Here is a 17,504-nt window from a genome sequence, read left to right as displayed (position 1 = left end):
CCCATACTGCGCTCAGCGGTGCCCGTTCGTGTCCATCCCCCCCACCATATGGCGCTCAGCAGCAGTGCAAGTACATGCCTATCCCCCCCTGCATACTACGCTCAGTGGTGCATGTATGTGTCCTCCCCTCCCCGACCCCCAGCAATGCTGCAATCAGCAGCAGTGCACATACCTGTCCATTCCTGCCCCATACTGCACTCAGCAGTGCATATATGCATCTGTTCCCCACCCCCATATTGCCATCAGCGATGCAGGCGTGTCGTCCCCCCCATATTGGGAGTCGTGCTACAACTATCCATGTCCTCGCCTTGACACACATTGGGGCTAGTGTGAGGGACCCAGCGGTCACTGGGGAGACGGATCTCTTGGGCAGTAGCCCCTTGGAGCCTGTTACCTGCTTTAGGGCTGCATTAGGGGCAGAGTGAGGACAAGACCTTCAGATCCCAGCAGGAGGGGCACAGGGATACCCTAGTCCTGGGCTGGGCAGAGAATTCTCTGGGCCACTGCCCCTGTCCACTCCTGCTGCCCCAGGAACACAGCCCAGCCCTGCCTGCGACAGGGGATCACGTGGCAGGGCCCCAGCTCCGGGGCTGTAGCCCCTTAGTTCTGCTGCGGCCAGGGGAGCATTGCACCTTAGCAAGTGCCCTGCACTGCAGCTTCTGTTCCGTCTTCCCAGGGGACCTCAACCCCTGCCACAGGCTCTCCCCATGTCACCGCACCCCCTCTGGGCCACCCCCCATGTCACCGCAGCCCCCCCAGGTCACTACCCTGCCCCTTGGTTCCTACCCCCCATGTCACCAGCCCTTCTGGGCTTTCCCCCCCATGTCACCACCAACCCCAGGCTCTCCCCACCCCCGGGTACTCCTGCATGTCCCTGTCCCAGGATAAGTGAGGGTGCTAGAGAACCACACTTGGGCTGAAATGCCCAACGAGCACTGGGAAAAGCAGCTCAAGGTGACTGAGCCGAGCTGATGGAGGGGGCTGGGCACAGACGGGCAGGGCCAAAGTGGGGGCAGCTGAGCGCAGAGAGGTGGGGGGCAGGACTGATGGAGGGAGGGGGCAGGGCTGAGCCACAAAATTCCAGCATGAAACTTTCACAATCAAACCACAAAGTTTTTCTCCCACAGCTGGGGGAAGGGGCACTCTATCCCCTGCTGTTATATACCCACCTGTCCCCAGCCACACCCAGTCCCCTGCTGCACCCTCCCCCAACCACACCCACCAAGTCACACCTTAGGTGGCTGCACCCTCCCCCCGCAACAGCCTGTTCACATCTGCTGCACCCTGCGCGGCTCTGTCCCCGCCTCACCCTGTCAGCCCAGCATCTGATTGCTTTGTGCGTCCAGGTGCTAGCCCTCCTGCCGGGTTATTGCTGCAGCCTGGTGGATGGAAGCGAACAGACAGATGTAGCCCCCCAAACGTAGCTGGGCAGGATGGAGAGCCTCTGTCATCCCCTCAGGGGTCCTGGACCCGGCCTTGGTACTGTGCATGGTGCTGGATGGCAGGGGAGCATGCTGCCTGTCTGTCGCAGCGTGTGTCCAATTCCAGTTGGTGCAGCCCCATAGCCCAGGCTTGTGCAAGACACAGGGTTGTGCAAGACATTCTGGTGCCAGGGCTGAGCATGTGAGAGTGACACTGGGGCACCAAGACGGGCTGCAGTGAGACATAGGTGGCAGCAGGAGGGTGGGGACTATGGGAGCATGTACCCGTGCCATGCTCACAGCACCATGTGGAGGGGAGATGAGCAGCCACAACCAATTGTCCACCCCTCCCACAGGGGAATATGGGGCTCCTACAGTGGAGGCCCTGGATGCAGGGACCCCAGCCCAAGGCAGACGGGCAGGGGGTGTCTTTCAACTGCACAGACCCCCCCCTCCGGTGTGGGAGGGGGCATCGTGGCTGCACAGACCCCCTCTGCCCCCACCCCTCCACCAGCAGGGCATTGCAGCAGCACAGGCCCTTCCCTGGATAAGGCATCATGGCTGCACAGACCCACCCTGGCTGGGGAAGGGGTCCTCATGGCTGCACAGACCTGCCCCTGCCTGGAGAAGGGGTCCTCATGGCTGCACAGACCTGCCCCTGCCTGGGGAAGGGGTCCTCATGGCTGCACAGACCCACCCTGGCTGGGGAAGGGGTCCTCATGGCTGCACAGACCCACCCTGGCTGGGGAAGGGGTCCTCATGGCTGCACAGACCCACCCTGGCTGGGGAAGGGGTCCTCATGGCTGCACAGACCTGCCCCTGCCTGGGAAAGGGGGCACTGTGGCTGCACAGACTGGGGGGCGGTGGGCTCTTTTGGATGCTGTCTTGCGGCCGAAAGAGAAAGTGCAGCAACACACCCAGGTGGGGCTTACAGCTGCTGAAAGCCCCAGGTGCGGTCCATGCTGTCTCCATCTGCCCTGTCCCTCCAGGGGCCACAGGACCGGCTCAGTCATGGGAGGGGCCCAAGCGTGTCTCTGGCCCTGGTACAGGTGATGCCCAAGGGGTGAAGTGGCTGGGAATCAGGGCATGCCCATGGAACAGGCGTGGTTCTGTGGCAGCCCTCAGGGTCTCTGGCCCTCCTAAAGCTGCTTCCTCCATGCAGCTTGTCTCAGCAGCAAAAAACAGAATCAATGAGCTGGAAAGCTCCTGGTGTGGATGATCTGTGGGGAACCAGATCTGCCCCCCGGAGCCAGACGAGCCTGCAGGGAATGGAATTCCTTCCCTGAGTCTGGATGGGGTGGCAGGGAACAGGATCCCCCCTGGGGTCTCGATGGGTCTACAGGGAACAGGATCCCCTGCCCTGGGGACTGGATGGGGCAGCAGGGAACAGGATTCCCTCCCTCCTTCCCCCTGGCAAGACTGCAGGGAACAGGATCTGTTCCCCACTGTGTCTGGAGGGGTTTGTGGGAATAGGACCCTCCACCCTGTGTTAGGCCAGACCTGCGGTGTAGGGTATCCCATCCCCCAGATCCCCCTGTGTCCTGTTTCCCTGCCCTGTATCCAGATTTCCCCCCATTCTGGGGCTGGACAGGCCTGCAGGGAATGGGATTTCTCCTGGGTCTTGGTAGGTCTGCAGGGAACAGGATCAGCCCTCACCGATGGGCCTACAAGTTGGAGGTGATGGGGAGTGGGAGACAGCCAGCTCAGTGTGGCGGAGTGAGCTCTGTCCATGTGCATGGCATGATGTCTGGTATGCTGGCCCATGCTCCCCCCACCCCTTTGGAATGTGTCCCCACCCCAGAAACCTTCACCCAGCGCTTTCCCGGCCTCTAGCTCACAGTCCGGCCCCCCAAACTAAATCCCAGGCAGGTACAGCTGCTGCCACTCCCGGCTGGGCAGCTTGGCCCACAGGACTGGAGGAATGAGGTCACGAGCGGCCATGGCCATCACAGGGGTGGCGAGGACACCACTTCGCCCCCCGCCCCCACCACTCAGGGCAAACAGTACCATGAGAGAGCAGGTCTGACACCAGCACCAGAACCGGCAGCCATTTGAGGCAGTGGGACCAGCACCACCGCAAGCAACCTATCGGGGCGCTGAAATTAGTAGTGGAACTGGCAGCCCATGTGGAGCGACTGGAACCAGAAGCAGCAACCTGCTGGGGTCTGAGAATGAAGCAGCCTGTGGGGGTGGCAGATCCAGCTCTTCCGCCCCCGCCGCACCTGGAGGCTGCAGAGAATAGCAGGAGGGGCTGAGAGTCCATGGGAGCCTGGCTAAATCCTGAGCTCAGCTTCCTCAGGGAGCTCCAGCGAGTGCTCGGCGCTGATGACAGAGGCTGAGGGCCCCTGGGAGACACCAAAAGGCGACACCACGGGGGAGCGGGCAGCCAGCGGGGACAGCGAGGGCGAGAAGCTGGGCGACATGGCCGAGGAGGAGATGGACCCCTCATGGCTGATGGGTGAGCGGCGCAGGGAAGACAGGTGCGGGAAGGTCCTGCCCACTGCTGGCTTGGGGGGCACTGACTTGGCCCCGGGATGGGCCACCGAGGTGATAAGGGGCGGCGGATCAATGCGGGGCTTGGGCTCTGCCTTGGGCTTGGCTTGGAAGGGCTTGCGCAGGGAGCTCTCATCCTTGAGCCGGGCGATCTCGGTGAAGACGCTGGCCAGGGGCTGGAACTGGGGGCACCAGTTCAGCAGGTAATCCCAGTTGTAGCTGCCACGGAGCTCCTCCTCGCTAGCCACAACGGCGGTGAGGGAGCCCTCCACACAGGGCTTGCCATCCTCGGGGAAGGTGTAGTCCTTGGGGTGGGAGGAGACGCTCAGGCCGCAGCCCACGCCCAGGAAGGTGCTACTGCCCCCTTCGTCGCGGTACAGCTGGGGCGGCTGCCCAGGCAGCAGCAGGCTGGAGCCCTTCTTGGTCTTGAACCACTGGGCACTCTCCAGAGTGGTGGGTTCACAGGAGATGTCAGAGAGCTGGTCGGCGTCCTGCTGGATGCCCGAGTCGGGACCGCGGGCTGAGATGTGCTCCTGCATGGAGGAGGTGACGCTGGCCACACGTGGGTATTCGTTAATCATCCGGATCTCATCGTCCTCGGCTGCCTCGGCTGAGCCACGCCCGCTGGAGTGGGAGGGGTCCAGGGAGCCACCCCGCGGGTAGGGTCCGGCTGACTCACTGCCATAGCCTGGCAGGGCCTGGTGGTAGATGCGGTCACTGCCGGGAAGCACTGGCTCCTCATGGCCTAGCTTCTGCAAGGAGCCACTCTGCATGCGGTTGAGCTGCGAGTCCTGCTCTGGCTTCTTGTGTCCCTGTTGGTGCCGGGAGCGGACCAGCACCAGGACGATGGCCACGGCGGCCAGCACCACCACCACGCCCAGGGAGGCAGCTACAGCTACTACCAGCAGCAAGTTGAGGTCCGGAGCCAGGCCGAAGGAGGTGTGGGTGATGTCGATGGAGACCTGAGCAGAGGCCGAGCGGGAGGAAGGCAGGGGGCTGCGGGCCTGCACCTCCAGGCTCATCTCTCGTGGCTCCCGCTTGGGGTGCCCTGCTGGCTCTGGCTGGCTGTCCACGCGCAGGTAGATGGTGCCGGTGGTCTGGTTGACCCCGAAGTATGGTGAGGGCTTAGCTAAAGAGTAGAGCACCACGCCGTCCACACCCTCGTCCTCGTCAGTGGCCAACACCCGGCCAATGCTCTGGCCCTTGTGGGCACCCTCAGGCACCTCGAAGCTGAAGTCAGGGCTCAGGAAGACAGGACTGTACTCATCCTCGCCGGTCACCAGCACCCGCACGGTGACGGTGGCTGAGGCGTTGCCAGCATCTGTGGCCTGCACCAGCAGCTGGAAGGCCTTGGCGCGCTCGTAGTCAAAGGCGAGACGGGAGCGTAGCTCCCCGGAAGAGCGGTTAATGAAGAAGCCATCCCTGCCCTCAGGGGCTCCCAGCTCCCCCACTGCCTGCTCCAGCACAGCGTAGTGCAGCTCTCCGAAAGCCCCAGTGTCGGCGTCGATAGCATGCAGAGTGGTGACCAGGGTGCCTGGCGGCAGATTCTCCTGCACGCTCGTGCTCAGCATCTCCACCGGGAAGTAGGGTGTGTTGTCATTGACGTCCTTCACTTCAATGGTGATGGGCACCAGCGTGAAATGCCCGCCGGGGCCGTCAGACGCCTGCACCACCAGGCTGTGCAGGGCCTGGGTCTCTCGGTCTAGGGGCTGTGCCAGGCGCAGGGCGCCTGTGGCCTCATGCAGCTGGAAGAGCCCGCACTGATCCCCGGAGCTGATGCTGTAGTGCACCTGGCCATAGGGGCCCGAGTCGGCGTCGTGGGCTGCCAGCCGCAGCAGCTCGGTGCCCGGGGGGGTGCTCTCGCTCACGGCCGTGCGGTACTCGGCCCGGGCAAAGACGGGCGGGTTGTCGTTGACATCCAGCACAGTGACTAGCACTGGCAAGGTGGTGCTGCGCTGCGGCACACCCCGGTCCGATGCTGCCACTGTCAAATTGTAAACGGGGGTGGCTTCGAAGTCTAGCGCCTCCACCAGCACCACGGCTCCCTGCGTGCGCAGGTGCCCCCGAGACCAGCCCACGTGGCTCTCCACCTGGAAGGCATTGCCACTGTTGCCACTGACGATGGTGTAGTCAAAGCCGGCGTTCTCCCGGGACAGGTCAGCGTCACCTGCCTCTAGCGTCAGCACGGTGGTGCCCGGGTGCAGGTCCTCAGGGACACAGGCATTGTAATGCGCCTGCTGAAAGGTGGGGCTGTGGTCATTCACGTCCAGCACCTGGATCTGCACTGTGGTCCAGGCCGAGAGGCTGGGAGATCCATGGTCACACACCTCCACCACCAGGTCCAGCGTGGGCTGGTTTGCATCCAGCTCCACCTGGCGGGAGGTGAACAGCGTTCCTGTGTGAGGACAGAGTAGTCAGTCAGTGCAGCCCTGGGCAGGGGCGCAGAGCCTGCCTGGCACCAATGGGTGAGCATAGGTGTGGGGAGAGTGTTGGGAGTGGGGGAAGGTGGGGCCAGAAGCAACCCCCACCCCCTGGGGTGAGGAGAGTCAGGGGACTTATTAACCTCAAGGCAAAATAGGGAGGCCAGACCCACTCCCACTGGTGATGGGGGTCACCGCTGGGGGGAAGTCAGACAGCTCCAGGCTGTGGGGCCCTGAAAGAGATATCGCTGTCCCCAGGAAGCCAGTTAACAGCTCCCTGTTGCTGGCATGGGATGGAGCTGCTTCTCCCAGGCACAGCAGCACCTTCCCACCTACCGTTGCTGGGGTTGATGGAGACATCGGAGCTGGGCACAGCCAGGCGATAGGTGAGCTCCCCATTGCTGCCAGAGTCCCTGTCCGTGGCACTGACGGTGAGGATGGTGCTGCCTGCCGGCGTGTGCTCCAGCAATGCCACCTAAGAGGAAAGCAAAGCCCAGAACCGTCAGACTCCTAGGAATCATAGGACTGGAAGGGACCTCGAGAGGTCATCTAGTCCAGTCCCTGCACTCATGGCTGGACTACGTATTGTCTAGAAGACCATCCCTGACAGGTGTTTGTCTAACCTGCTCTTAAAAATCTCCAATGCTGGAGATTCCACAACCTCCCTAGGCAATTTATTCCAGTCCTTAACCACCCTGACAGTTAGGAAGTTTTTCCTACTGTCCAAACTAAACCGCCCTTGCTGCAATTTAAGCCCTCTTGTCCTATCCTCAGAGGTTAAAAAGAACTATTTTTCTCCCTCCTCCTTGTAATAACCTTTTACATACTTGAAAACTGTTATTATGTCCCCTCTCAGGCTTCTCCTGGGGCTCACCCCGGAGCTCTGGCAATGGCTCCCAGTTTGGCAGGGGAGTCACAGGCAGGGTGTGCCTGCCCTAGAAGCATCAGGCTCTGGACAGAGGCAGGCACACCAGGCTGTGCAGCCCCACTTCTCTGATCCAGGAGTGGGGAACAGCAGGCTAGACGGGCACATTGGCTTGATCTGGCTAGAGTGCAGGGTGTTAGCATGTAAGACCAGAAGGGTCCAACAGATCATTGTGTCTGACCAGGCCATTTACTGCTGTCATGAGCCCAGTAACCTGTGAGTGACTGAACCCCCGAAGGCACATGCAGCGTGGAGCCACAGCCATTAATGAGGTTGATCAACGTAGCATTCCTGGGACCCAGCCCACAGTACGTTCGCTGCAACTGGGCTGGCCATGTGGTGAATTTACCAGACCAGCTGCCCATCCTGCTGCTGCTCACCATGACAAGGATCACAATGCCACTCCCTACATTTGGTCTCCCTGTACCGCCATCATGATGGGGGTGGCCAGGCCCAATTTGAGGGATTAGCATTGCAGCACTGCCATAGTCAGCAGGCCCTGAGTAGCAGCAGGATGAGCAACCAATCCTGGTGGATCCTCAGCATGGCCAGCCGAGCCATGGCAAGAGTATTGTACGGCTGGGTGTTGTTATTCATAAGAAGGTAAGGGCCCATAAGAGTATAGTGCCTATGGCCCACTGATGGGTTAATCCAGCCTCCGGCATCAAGGGATGGAGAATCTATCACTTCCCCTCGTACTTGGTTCCCATGGTTAATGCCTCTCACGGTTAACGATATGCACCTTATTAACACATACTCTGGTACAGAAAGGGGATGAAAAATACAAGAAATGCTGAACAAACTGGACTGTCTAAACAGAAGGCGTGGTATGATAATCATACTTGGAAGCACTTCCCTGACATGAAATTTGCTTCTGCAGTTATGTCTCTTAATACACAATCTATGGCAGGGGTCTCAAACTCAATTTACCTTAGGGCCAGTGCCAGTCCTCAAATCCTCCCAGTGAGCCAAAAATGTCACTGAAGATGGTGTTCACACCACGTCCCAGCCCGTTCCCACCCTTTTCCCTCGCTTCCTTGGCCTCATGCGGCGCCAGCTGACCCTGCCTCCATGGCTGACTCTGCCTGACAACTAATGATGCTGCCTCCACCGGCTGACTCCGCCCAGCAACTAGTGATGGTATCTCTGTCATAGAATCATAGAATAGAATCATAGAATATGAGGGTTGGAAGGGACCCCAGAAGGTCATCTAGTCCAACCCCCTGCTCGAAGCAGGACCAATTCCCAGTTAAATCATCCCAGCCAGGGCTTTGTCAAGCCTGACCTTAAAAACCTCTAAGGAAGGAGATTCTACCACCTCCCTAGGTAACTCATTCCAGTGTTTCACCACCCTCTTAGTGAAAAAGTTTTTTCTAATATCCAATCTAAACCTCCCCCACTGCAGCTTGAGACCATTACTCCTCGTTCTGTCATCTGCTACCATTGAGAACAGTCTAGAGCCATCCTCTTTGGAACCCCCTTTCAGGTAGTTGAAAGCAGCTATCAAATCCCCCCTCATTCTTCTCTTCTGCAGGCTAAACAATCCCAGCTCCCTCAGCCTCTCCTCATAAGTCATGTGTTCCAGACCCCTAATCATTTTTGTTGCCCTTCGCTGGACTCTCTCCAATTTATCCACATCCTTCTTGAAGTGTGGGGCCCAAAACTGGACACAGTACTCCAGATGAGGCCTCACCAATGTCGAATAGAGGGGAACGATCACGTCCCTCGATCTGCTCGCTATGCCCCTACTTATACATCCCAAAATGCCATTGGCCTTCTTGGCAACAAGGGCACACTGCTGACTCATATCCAGCTTCTCGTCCACTGTCACCCCCAGGTCCTTTTCCGCAGAACTGCTGCCTAGCCATTCGGTCCCTAGTCTGTAGCTGTGCATTGGGTTCTTCCGTCCTAAGTGCAGGACCCTGCACTTATCCTTATTGAACCTCATCAGCCAATGGAGCTGTGGGGGGCAGCGCTTGTAGCAGACAGCAGGCAGGGTGGCTGCATAGGTCTCTCCTCTGTGGCTTCCCCAGCAACAGCAGGGATTGGGAACTGCCCATTGCCAAGTGCAACCCCTGGGAGGGTCCCAGGAGCAGCAGGATGGAGCAACGTTAGGGGGAGGGACATGTGAATCTCTCCTGCCTGCTCCCCTCCCTCCCCCCCACAGCCGATAGCCATGAGGGCCAGATGAAAGAACTTTTTAAAAAGTTTCCGTGGGCCGCAGATGGCCCGCAGGCCGGGACTTTGAGACCCCTGATCTATGGGTTGAGACCAAGAATTTGGTACTCATAGTAAATCCTTTAAAAATGTGTAACATGCATGATTTTTGGAAGAAACTTTGGTCCAGGCTAGGAGTGGTAACACGGACGTCCTGTAAGAATACTGCTTCTCAGCTAGTACCTGTAAACAGGCTTAGAGCTTGGCACAGCAGAGAAAGCATAACCAATCTAGACTGCTGTGTGGAAGGGGAAACTGAGTCACACCTCCTCATGGTGTTGGTGGCTAAATGCCAAAACACCTACACTCTAGAAGATATTAATATCTACATTATGTTAACCATGCTGCACAATAAAAGGCTTTCAGGCAACTTGGAAAAAGGAACCTAGAACTTTGTGAAAACATCTGTGGGTAACAATACAATTTTTGGTAATACTAAGAAATTAAATAATTAAGCCCTAAAGAGGCAAAGAGTCCTGTGGCACCTTATAGACTAACAGATGTCTGTTAGTCTATAAGGTGCCACAGGACTCTTTGCCGCTTTTACAGATCCAGACTAACACGCGTACCCCTCTGATACTTAAGCCCTAAAGAGAATTTTAGGCACACTGCCTTCACATTAGTCAGTAACTAAACCTCTGGCAGTAATCTAAGGGGGGAGGTGTAACACTACACCCCATATTATTCACAGAAATATTGTTATGATATGAATATGGCATAACTAAGATACGTTTTATGCAATGTAGATCATGTGAGATATCATTGGAAAGATTTACTGAATATGATTATCCAATTTGTATGCATGTATCATGTCTGTATCTGAAGTTAGAAATATTGACTGTGTAATAATTACAGCTGTGTTTTCACCTGGGGAACATCCCACCAGACAGTATGCAAACAGCCTGGATGGACCATTAAGAAGGACAATAGGACTTTGAAGATACTAATCTCCCTCCTTCCTGAGAAGTTTCCTGGGATGCTGATTTGACACTGCAGGGTCAGGTGATCGTCTCACCTGGTACTAGACCCCATCTTGGACATCTAGTGTTTTTCCATTAAGAGGGAGTGGAAGTCAAACTGGGAAACAAAGGGTTCCCGTCATATGCAACTCCTATTTAAGGCTGGGAAGTGAGTTAATCTTGGCTCTTCTCCACTGCCTCCCTGCCCTAAAAGGAAAACTGCTGAAAACACCTGAAGAAACAAAGGAACTAAATGGGCAGGGGCTGAGCCCAGGCGAGAGTAAATGTCATGATCTTACACTGTATAGATCTCTATACAGTGCAAGACAATAAAATTTTGGGTTACACTCCAGAGGGTGTTTGCACCTGAGTGCTAGGCAATTCCCTGAGCTGAGTCTTCCTACACAGAGCTGATTGCAGATTCTGTGATTCTACAGCTAGGTGTGTCCCTACCTGTGTGTGTGTGTGAATGTAGGACAGGGTGAGGGAGCCCAGGCTGGTGGAACGGGCAGGCTCAGTGGGACCCCTATACATCAGGTCCAACCCATCATGGAAGGGTGTTAGGATGAACCGGGGAACAGAGGGCCTTGTGAGAGAGACTGGAAGAGCTTTGCTTGTTAGCCTGGCAACACCAAGGCTGAGCGGGGATTCTGACTGCTTTCTCTAAATACACTGTAGGGGTAAATCCCAGGGAGAGAAGAGCTGTGGGTGCTAAAGGACAATGCTGACACAAGAACCAATGGGGACAAACTGGCCAGGAGCAAACTCAGGCTGGGAATCAGAAGGTTTCTAACCACCAGAGTGGGGATGGCTTGGAGCAGCCTCCCAATAAGAGTAGGGGATGCAAACAACTCAACTCGCTTTAAAACGGACCTGGATAAGTTTGTGAACAGGAATATAGAAAGAGCCTGCCTGAGCCTGCCTGGGCTAGCCGAGGAATGGACAAGATGACTCAGGAGGTCCCGTCCAGTCCTCGGTTCTTATAAGGCAGGTTTTCCAGTCCTTTAGTCGTTCTTGTCGCTCTTTTGTGAATCCTCCCACATTGTTCAACATTCTTGTTGAATTGTGGGCACCAGAACTGGACTCGGGATTCCAACAGTGGCCACACCAGTGCCAATGGAGGTAAAATAACCTCTCTGCTCCAGAGTTTCCTGTGTACGCATCCAGGGATTGCATTAGCCCTTTGTCCCAGCATCACACTGGGAGATCACGCTGAGCTGCTTCTCCACTGTGACCCCGAGATGCCAGTTTTCAGGATACATGCCCCATACTGTCAATATGCCCTGCAGGTCCGGGCCTTTGGTGCAGCGCACCAGTCTGTCACAGATGGGCCCATTGGCTGGATCCAAGGAGGCAGAGAAATACCAGTGGGTTTACCGGGAGAGATGGGCCATAGACAGAGGTTAATGCCATTGACCCAGGCAAATCTCTCTACCCTGACCCAGAGGGCACCTGGGAGTGGCCCAGGCACATGCAGGTGAAGGTCCCAATGTTCCATGGGGGCCGGTGCTAGTGTAGTAGCACTGGGCAATACCGAGTAGAGGGATCTACGGTGTTTGTTTGTGTCTGTCTGTCTGTGGGGGGTGCTGGGGAGTGATGCTGGGCGGTACCTGGTGAGGCTCTGGGGTGTGTGTCCCTGTGGCAGGGGGACTAGGACAGTGCTCGGGGCGGTACCTGGTGCAGGCTCTGGGGTGTGTGTCCCTGTGGCAGGGGGACTAGGACAGTGCTCGAGGCGGTACCTGGTGCAGGCTCTGGGGTGTGTGTCCCTGTGGCAGGGGGTCTAGGACAGTGCTCGGGGCGGTACCTGGTGCAGGCTCTGGGGTGTGTGTCCCTGTGGCGGGGGGACTAGGACAGTGCTCGGGGTGGTACCTGGTGCAGGCTCTGGGGTGTGTGTCCCTGTGGCAGGGGGACTAGGACAGTGCCCTGGGCGGTACCTGGTGCAGGCTCTGGGGTGTGTGTCCCTGTGGCGGGGGGACTAGGACAGTGCTCGGGGCGGTACCTGGTGAGGCTCTGAGGTGTGTGTCCCTGTGGCAGGGGGACTAGGACAGTGCTCGGGGCGGTACCTGGTGCAGGCTCTGGGGTGTGTGTCCCTGTGGCAGGGGGACTAGGACAGTGCTCGGGGCGGTACCTGGTGAGGCTCTGGGGTGTGTGTCCCTGTGGCAGGGGGACTAGGACAGTGCTCGGGGTGGTACCTGGTGCAGGCTCTGGGGTGTGTGTCCCTGTGGCAGGGGGACTAGGACAGTGCTCGGGGCGGTACCTGGTGCAGGCTCTGGGGTGTGTGTCCCTGTGGCAGGGGGACTAGGACAGTGCTCGGGGCGGTACCTGGTGCAGGCTCTGGGTGTGTGTCCCTGTGGCAGGGGGACTAGGACAGTGCTCGGGGCGGTACCTGGTGGAGGCTCTGGGGTGTGTGTCCCTGTGGCAGGGGGACTAGGACAGTGCCCTGGGCGGTACCTGGTGCAGGCTCTGGGGTGTGTGTCCCTGTGGCAGGGGGACTAGGACAGTGCTCGGGGCGGTACCTGGTGCAGGCTCTGGGGTGTGTGTCCCTGTGGCAGGGGGTCTAGGACAGTGCTCGGGGCGGTACCTGGTGCAGGCTCTGGGGTGTGTGTCCCTGTGGCGGGGGGACTAGGACAGTGCTCGGGGTGGTACCTGGTGCAGGCTCTGGGGTGTGTGTCCCTGTGGCAGGGGGACTAGGACAGTGCCCTGGGCGGTACCTGGTGCAGGCTCTGGGGTGTGTGTCCCTGTGGCGGGGGGACTAGGACAGTGCTCGGGGCGGTACCTGGTGAGGCTCTGAGGTGTGTGTCCCTGTGGCAGGGGGACTAGGACAGTGCTCGGGGCGGTACCTGGTGCAGGCTCTGGGGTGTGTGTCCCTGTGGCAGGGGGACTAGGACAGTGCTCGGGGCGGTACCTGGTGAGGCTCTGGGGTGTGTGTCCCTGTGGCAGGGGGACTAGGACAGTGCTCGGGGTGGTACCTGGTGCAGGCTCTGGGGTGTGTGTCCCTGTGGCAGGGGGACTAGGACAGTGCTCGGGGCGGTACCTGGTGCAGGCTCTGGGGTGTGTGTCCCTGTGGCAGGGGGACTAGGACAGTGCTCGGGGCGGTACCTGGTGCAGGCTCTGGGGTGTGTGTCCCTGTGGCAGGGGTGCGAGGACAGTGCCCTGGGTGGTACCTGGTGCAGGCTCTGGGGTGTGTGTCCCTGTGGCAGGGGGACTAGGACAGTGCTCGGGGCGGTACCTGGTGCAGGCTCTGGGTGTGTGTCCCTGTGGCAGGGGGACTAGGACAGTGCTCGGGGCGGTACCTGGTGGAGGCTCTGGGGTGTGTGTCCCTGTGGCAGGGGGACTAGGACAGTGCCCTGGGCGGTACCTGGTGCAGGCTCTGGGGTGTGTGTCCCTGTGGCAGGGGGACTAGGACAGTGCTCGGGGCGGTACCTGGTGCAGGCTCTGGGGTGTGTGTCCCTGTGGCGGGGGGACTAGGACAGTGCTCGGGGCGGTACCTGGTGCAGGCTCTGGGGTGTGTGTCCCTGTGGCAGGGGGACTAGGACAGTGCCCTGGGTGGTACCTGGTGTAGGCTCTGGGGTGTGTCCCCCTGTGGCAGGGGGACTAGGACAGTGCTCGGGGCGGTACCTGGTGCAGGCTTTGGGGTGTGTGTCCCTGTGGCAGGGGTGCGAGGACAGTGCCCTGGGTGGTACCTGGTGCAGGCTCTGGGGTGTGTGTCACTGTGGCAGGGGTGCGAGGACAGTGCTCGGCACAGTACCTGGTAGAGGCCCTGGCTGAAGATGGGCGCGTTGTCGTTGATGTCTTCCACAATGACTGTGAGGTTGGCCTCGGTCTCGTGCCGGGAGTCAGAGGAGCGGATGGTCAGGACGTAGTGGCTGCACTGCTCGTAGTCCAGTGGTGCTGTCAGGGCGATGCGGCCTCCATAGCGCAGGATGCTGAAGGTTCCTGCTGTGCCTCCATCCGGCACCAGCGTGTAGGAGAGTGCTGGGCCTGAGTCCACGTCGTTCCCTGTCACCTGGGTGATCTCAGTGCCCAGCAGGGTGTCTGCAGGAGGGGTGCCATGTCAGCAGCCCACAGGCTCAGTGCTGGGAGTCCTGCCCCCACCCAAAAGTGCTGGGAGGGAACCACTGAGGCATGGCTTTTTGTGCGGGGGACAGGAACCCAGCTCAGCACTGAGCCAGAAGGGGATGCTATGTTACCTGTAGTCTATAGGGAAAGGGTCAGAGGGAGCTCCAGCAGGGAGAAGCCAGGGCTGACATGGGGTTAAGTGGCAGCGGATGGGGGCTGGAGTGGGAGGGCAGGGGGCTCCTGTGAGGGGAGCTGGGGCTGGTGAGGGGGCAGGCATTGATGGAAGGGTAGCCAGGGCTGGTGTGGGGAGCAGGGGGTTCCAGAAGGGGTGAGTTGGGCGGGCGGGAAAAGAGGTGTGGGGCTTTAACTGTGGGGCGCCAGGACTGGCAGGGGAAGCAGGGTGAGGGAAACCTGGGGCTGGCTGACAGGAGGGCACCACTTTGGGATGCGGCCTTCAGCCACCCATGACTAGCCCCTCTCCAGCGAGAGGGCTACAGCCACAGCCCAGGCCAGAGGCTCTGCAGGAAAGTGCCTCTGGTGCCCCCAGGGCTGTGTGAGGTGCTGCCCTGTCTTGTCCAACAGCACCCAGCCAGTACCCTGCAGAAGGGGCACTCTGGGCTGCGACTCTGTGGTTAAGCTCCACGTCTATGGTTAGAGTCCTCCAGCAGTCTCTCTAGAGACCTTGACTGGAACAGCACCCTGAGGCAATGGGACAAGGAGTTGAGGATTCATGTAAATTAGTCTTTACATATTAATTGATATGCAAATCTCAGGATTGCACAGGTAGCAGGGTTTGAGCCCCTACCGTGCTTGCCTCCATGTTACCCTACCCCCACCCTGTGCCCCACTTACTCTCGGGCACCCGCACCTCCCAGGGCAGGGGGATGGTGGGGCTGTTATCATTGATGTCCATCACCACCACGGTCAGCGTGGCTGAGCCAATGAGGGGCGGGTTCCCTCTGTCCATCGCTGTCACCACTAGCCTGCGGGGCAGAGACAAAGCCGCAGGATCAGCATCGTCCAGGACCCTGTGCACCTGCATGCACACTGGAAGAGGATGCATGGAACCCCAGGTGTTTGGGTCCTCAGAGTGTGGGGAGTGCTAGGGGATGGGGGGAGGGATAGTTCAGTGGTTTGAGCATTAGCCTGCTAAACCCAGGGTAGTGAGTTCAATCCTTGAGGGGGCCATTTAGAAATCTGGGGCAAAAACTGGGGATTGGTCCTGCTTTGAGCGGTTGGACTAGATGACCTCCTGAGGTCCCTTCCAACCCTAATATTTTATGATTCCATGATGCACAGAGCCCCAGGTGTGTGGGCTGGGTGCTCAGAGTGAGGGGAGTGTTAGTGGAGGCATGGTGCTGTGGGTGTGGGGGGGTGCCCAGTACACTTGGGCTGTGAGACAGGAGGATGAGTGTCCAGAGTGAATAGGCTAGAGGGGTGCATCATGCCCTGAGTGTGTGGGCTGTGGGAGTGTGATGTTATTGACATAATCTGGGAATGTATAGATCATTGTGGCAACCAAGGTCCTGTAGTGGCACCAAATCTTGCATAAAGGGGGTCAAATGAGGTGTCTAACACAAGGTGATGGTTTTCTGATTAGGATTATGCTGTCTATATGTGTGTATCATTTTTGTAGTTAAAAGTTATGAATATTGGCCTATTCTGTCTGTATTTCAAATTTAGGCTATGCTTCTGGGTGACACCCCAGACAAGTTGGTGTCAACTCTGCTCAGCCTGCTGGATGGCCCATTAAGGACCATCAGTGACACAACTGACCCATTGAGAGAAGGCAGACACACCTTGTGACTCAGCAAGGCATGCAGGGACCTGCCTATGGACAGAACTCTGAGGTGTTTCCAGGCCATGGGATGGGCAGCTTGTCCTTGGGACAAAGAAAGCAGAGACCACATGGCGAGAAAATATAAAAAGCTGCTGCAGCTCCTCCATCTGGTCTTCAGTCCTGCTTCTGACCTCTGGAGAAACTTTGCTACACTGAAGCTGTGAACCAAGGACTGAAAGATCCATCCCAGCTGTGAATATACTCCAGAGACTTGATTTGAACCTGCAGTTTATTCTATCATTGCTACAAGCCTGAACCAAGAACTTTGCCATAACTGTATGTAATTGATTCCATTTAACCAATTCTAGCTCTCATCTCTATCTTCTTCCTTTTATGAATAAACCTTTAAGATTTTAGATTAGAAAGGATTGGCAACAGCGTGATTTGTGGGTAAGATCTGATTTGTATATTGACCTGGGTCTGGGGCTTGGTCCTTTGGGATCAAGAGAACCTTTTTTCTTTTACTGGGGTATTGGTTTTCATAACCATTCATCCTCATAACGAGTGGCACTGGTGGGGATACTGGGAAACTGGAGTGTCTAAGGGAATGGCTTGTGTGACTTGTGGTTAGCCAGTGGGGTAAAACCAAAGTCCTATCTGTCTGGCTGGTTGGGTTTGCTTTGATGTGCACAGAAACCCCAGCCTTGGGCTGTAACTGCCCTGCTTTAAGCAGTTTGTCCTGAATTGGCACTCTCAGTTGGGTCCCACCAGAACCAGTATCGTTACAGGGGGAAATGGGGGCATGGTGCCCAGAGGGCATGGGCTGTGGGGAGGTGCGTGGTGCCCAGAGGGCATGGGCTGTGGGGAGGTGTATGGTGCCCAGTTTGTGTGGGCTGTAGGGGGGCGTTGCATAGGGCCCAGAGGACATGGGCTGTGGGGGATCGTTGCATTGTGCCCAGAGGTTGTGGGCTGTGGGGGGTCGTAGCATGGTGCCCAGAGGGCGAGGGCTGTGGGGAATTGCATGGTGCCCAGTTTGTGTGGTCTGTAGGAGGGCGTTGCATGGGGCCCAGAGGACATGGGTTGTGTGGGGTCGTTGCATTGTGTCTGGTTTGTGTGGGCTGTGGGGGGGTCTTTGCATTGTGCCCATAGGACGTGGGTTGTGGGGAGGCTCTGTGTGTGGTGCCCAGAGTATATGAGCTGTGAGGGGGCCACGATGCCCAGAGTTTGTGG

General features: G+C 58.0%; 1 protein-coding gene across 3 annotated transcripts in view; it reads right to left on the bottom strand.

Annotated features, from left to right (window-relative positions):
• Window positions 1-807: 807 nt before the first annotated feature.
• The window catches only part of DCHS1 (dachsous cadherin-related 1), a 123,752-nt gene continuing 107,055 nt past the window's right edge, over window positions 808-17,504 (bottom strand). For all 3 annotated transcript variants that reach the window (XM_075125415.1, XM_075125418.1, XM_075125422.1), the window contains 4 exons: window positions 15,347-15,477; window positions 14,184-14,470; window positions 6,671-6,809; window positions 808-6,309 (listed from right to left, as the gene is read on the bottom strand). In XM_075125415.1, coding sequence (XP_074981516.1) covers window positions 3,695-6,309; window positions 6,671-6,809; window positions 14,184-14,470; window positions 15,347-15,477 — 3,172 coding nt within the window. In that variant the 3' untranslated portion in view covers window positions 808-3,694. The remainder of the gene's footprint in view (window positions 6,310-6,670; window positions 6,810-14,183; window positions 14,471-15,346; window positions 15,478-17,504) is intronic.

The sequence above is a fragment of the Caretta caretta genome, chromosome 1, assembly GCF_965140235.1.
Source record: "Caretta caretta isolate rCarCar2 chromosome 1, rCarCar1.hap1, whole genome shotgun sequence".
In the NCBI taxonomy this organism is placed as follows: Eukaryota; Metazoa; Chordata; order Testudines; family Cheloniidae; genus Caretta; species Caretta caretta.
The sequence above is the reverse complement of the archived record's forward strand: the minus strand, read 5'-3'. Positions and strand labels throughout refer to the sequence as shown.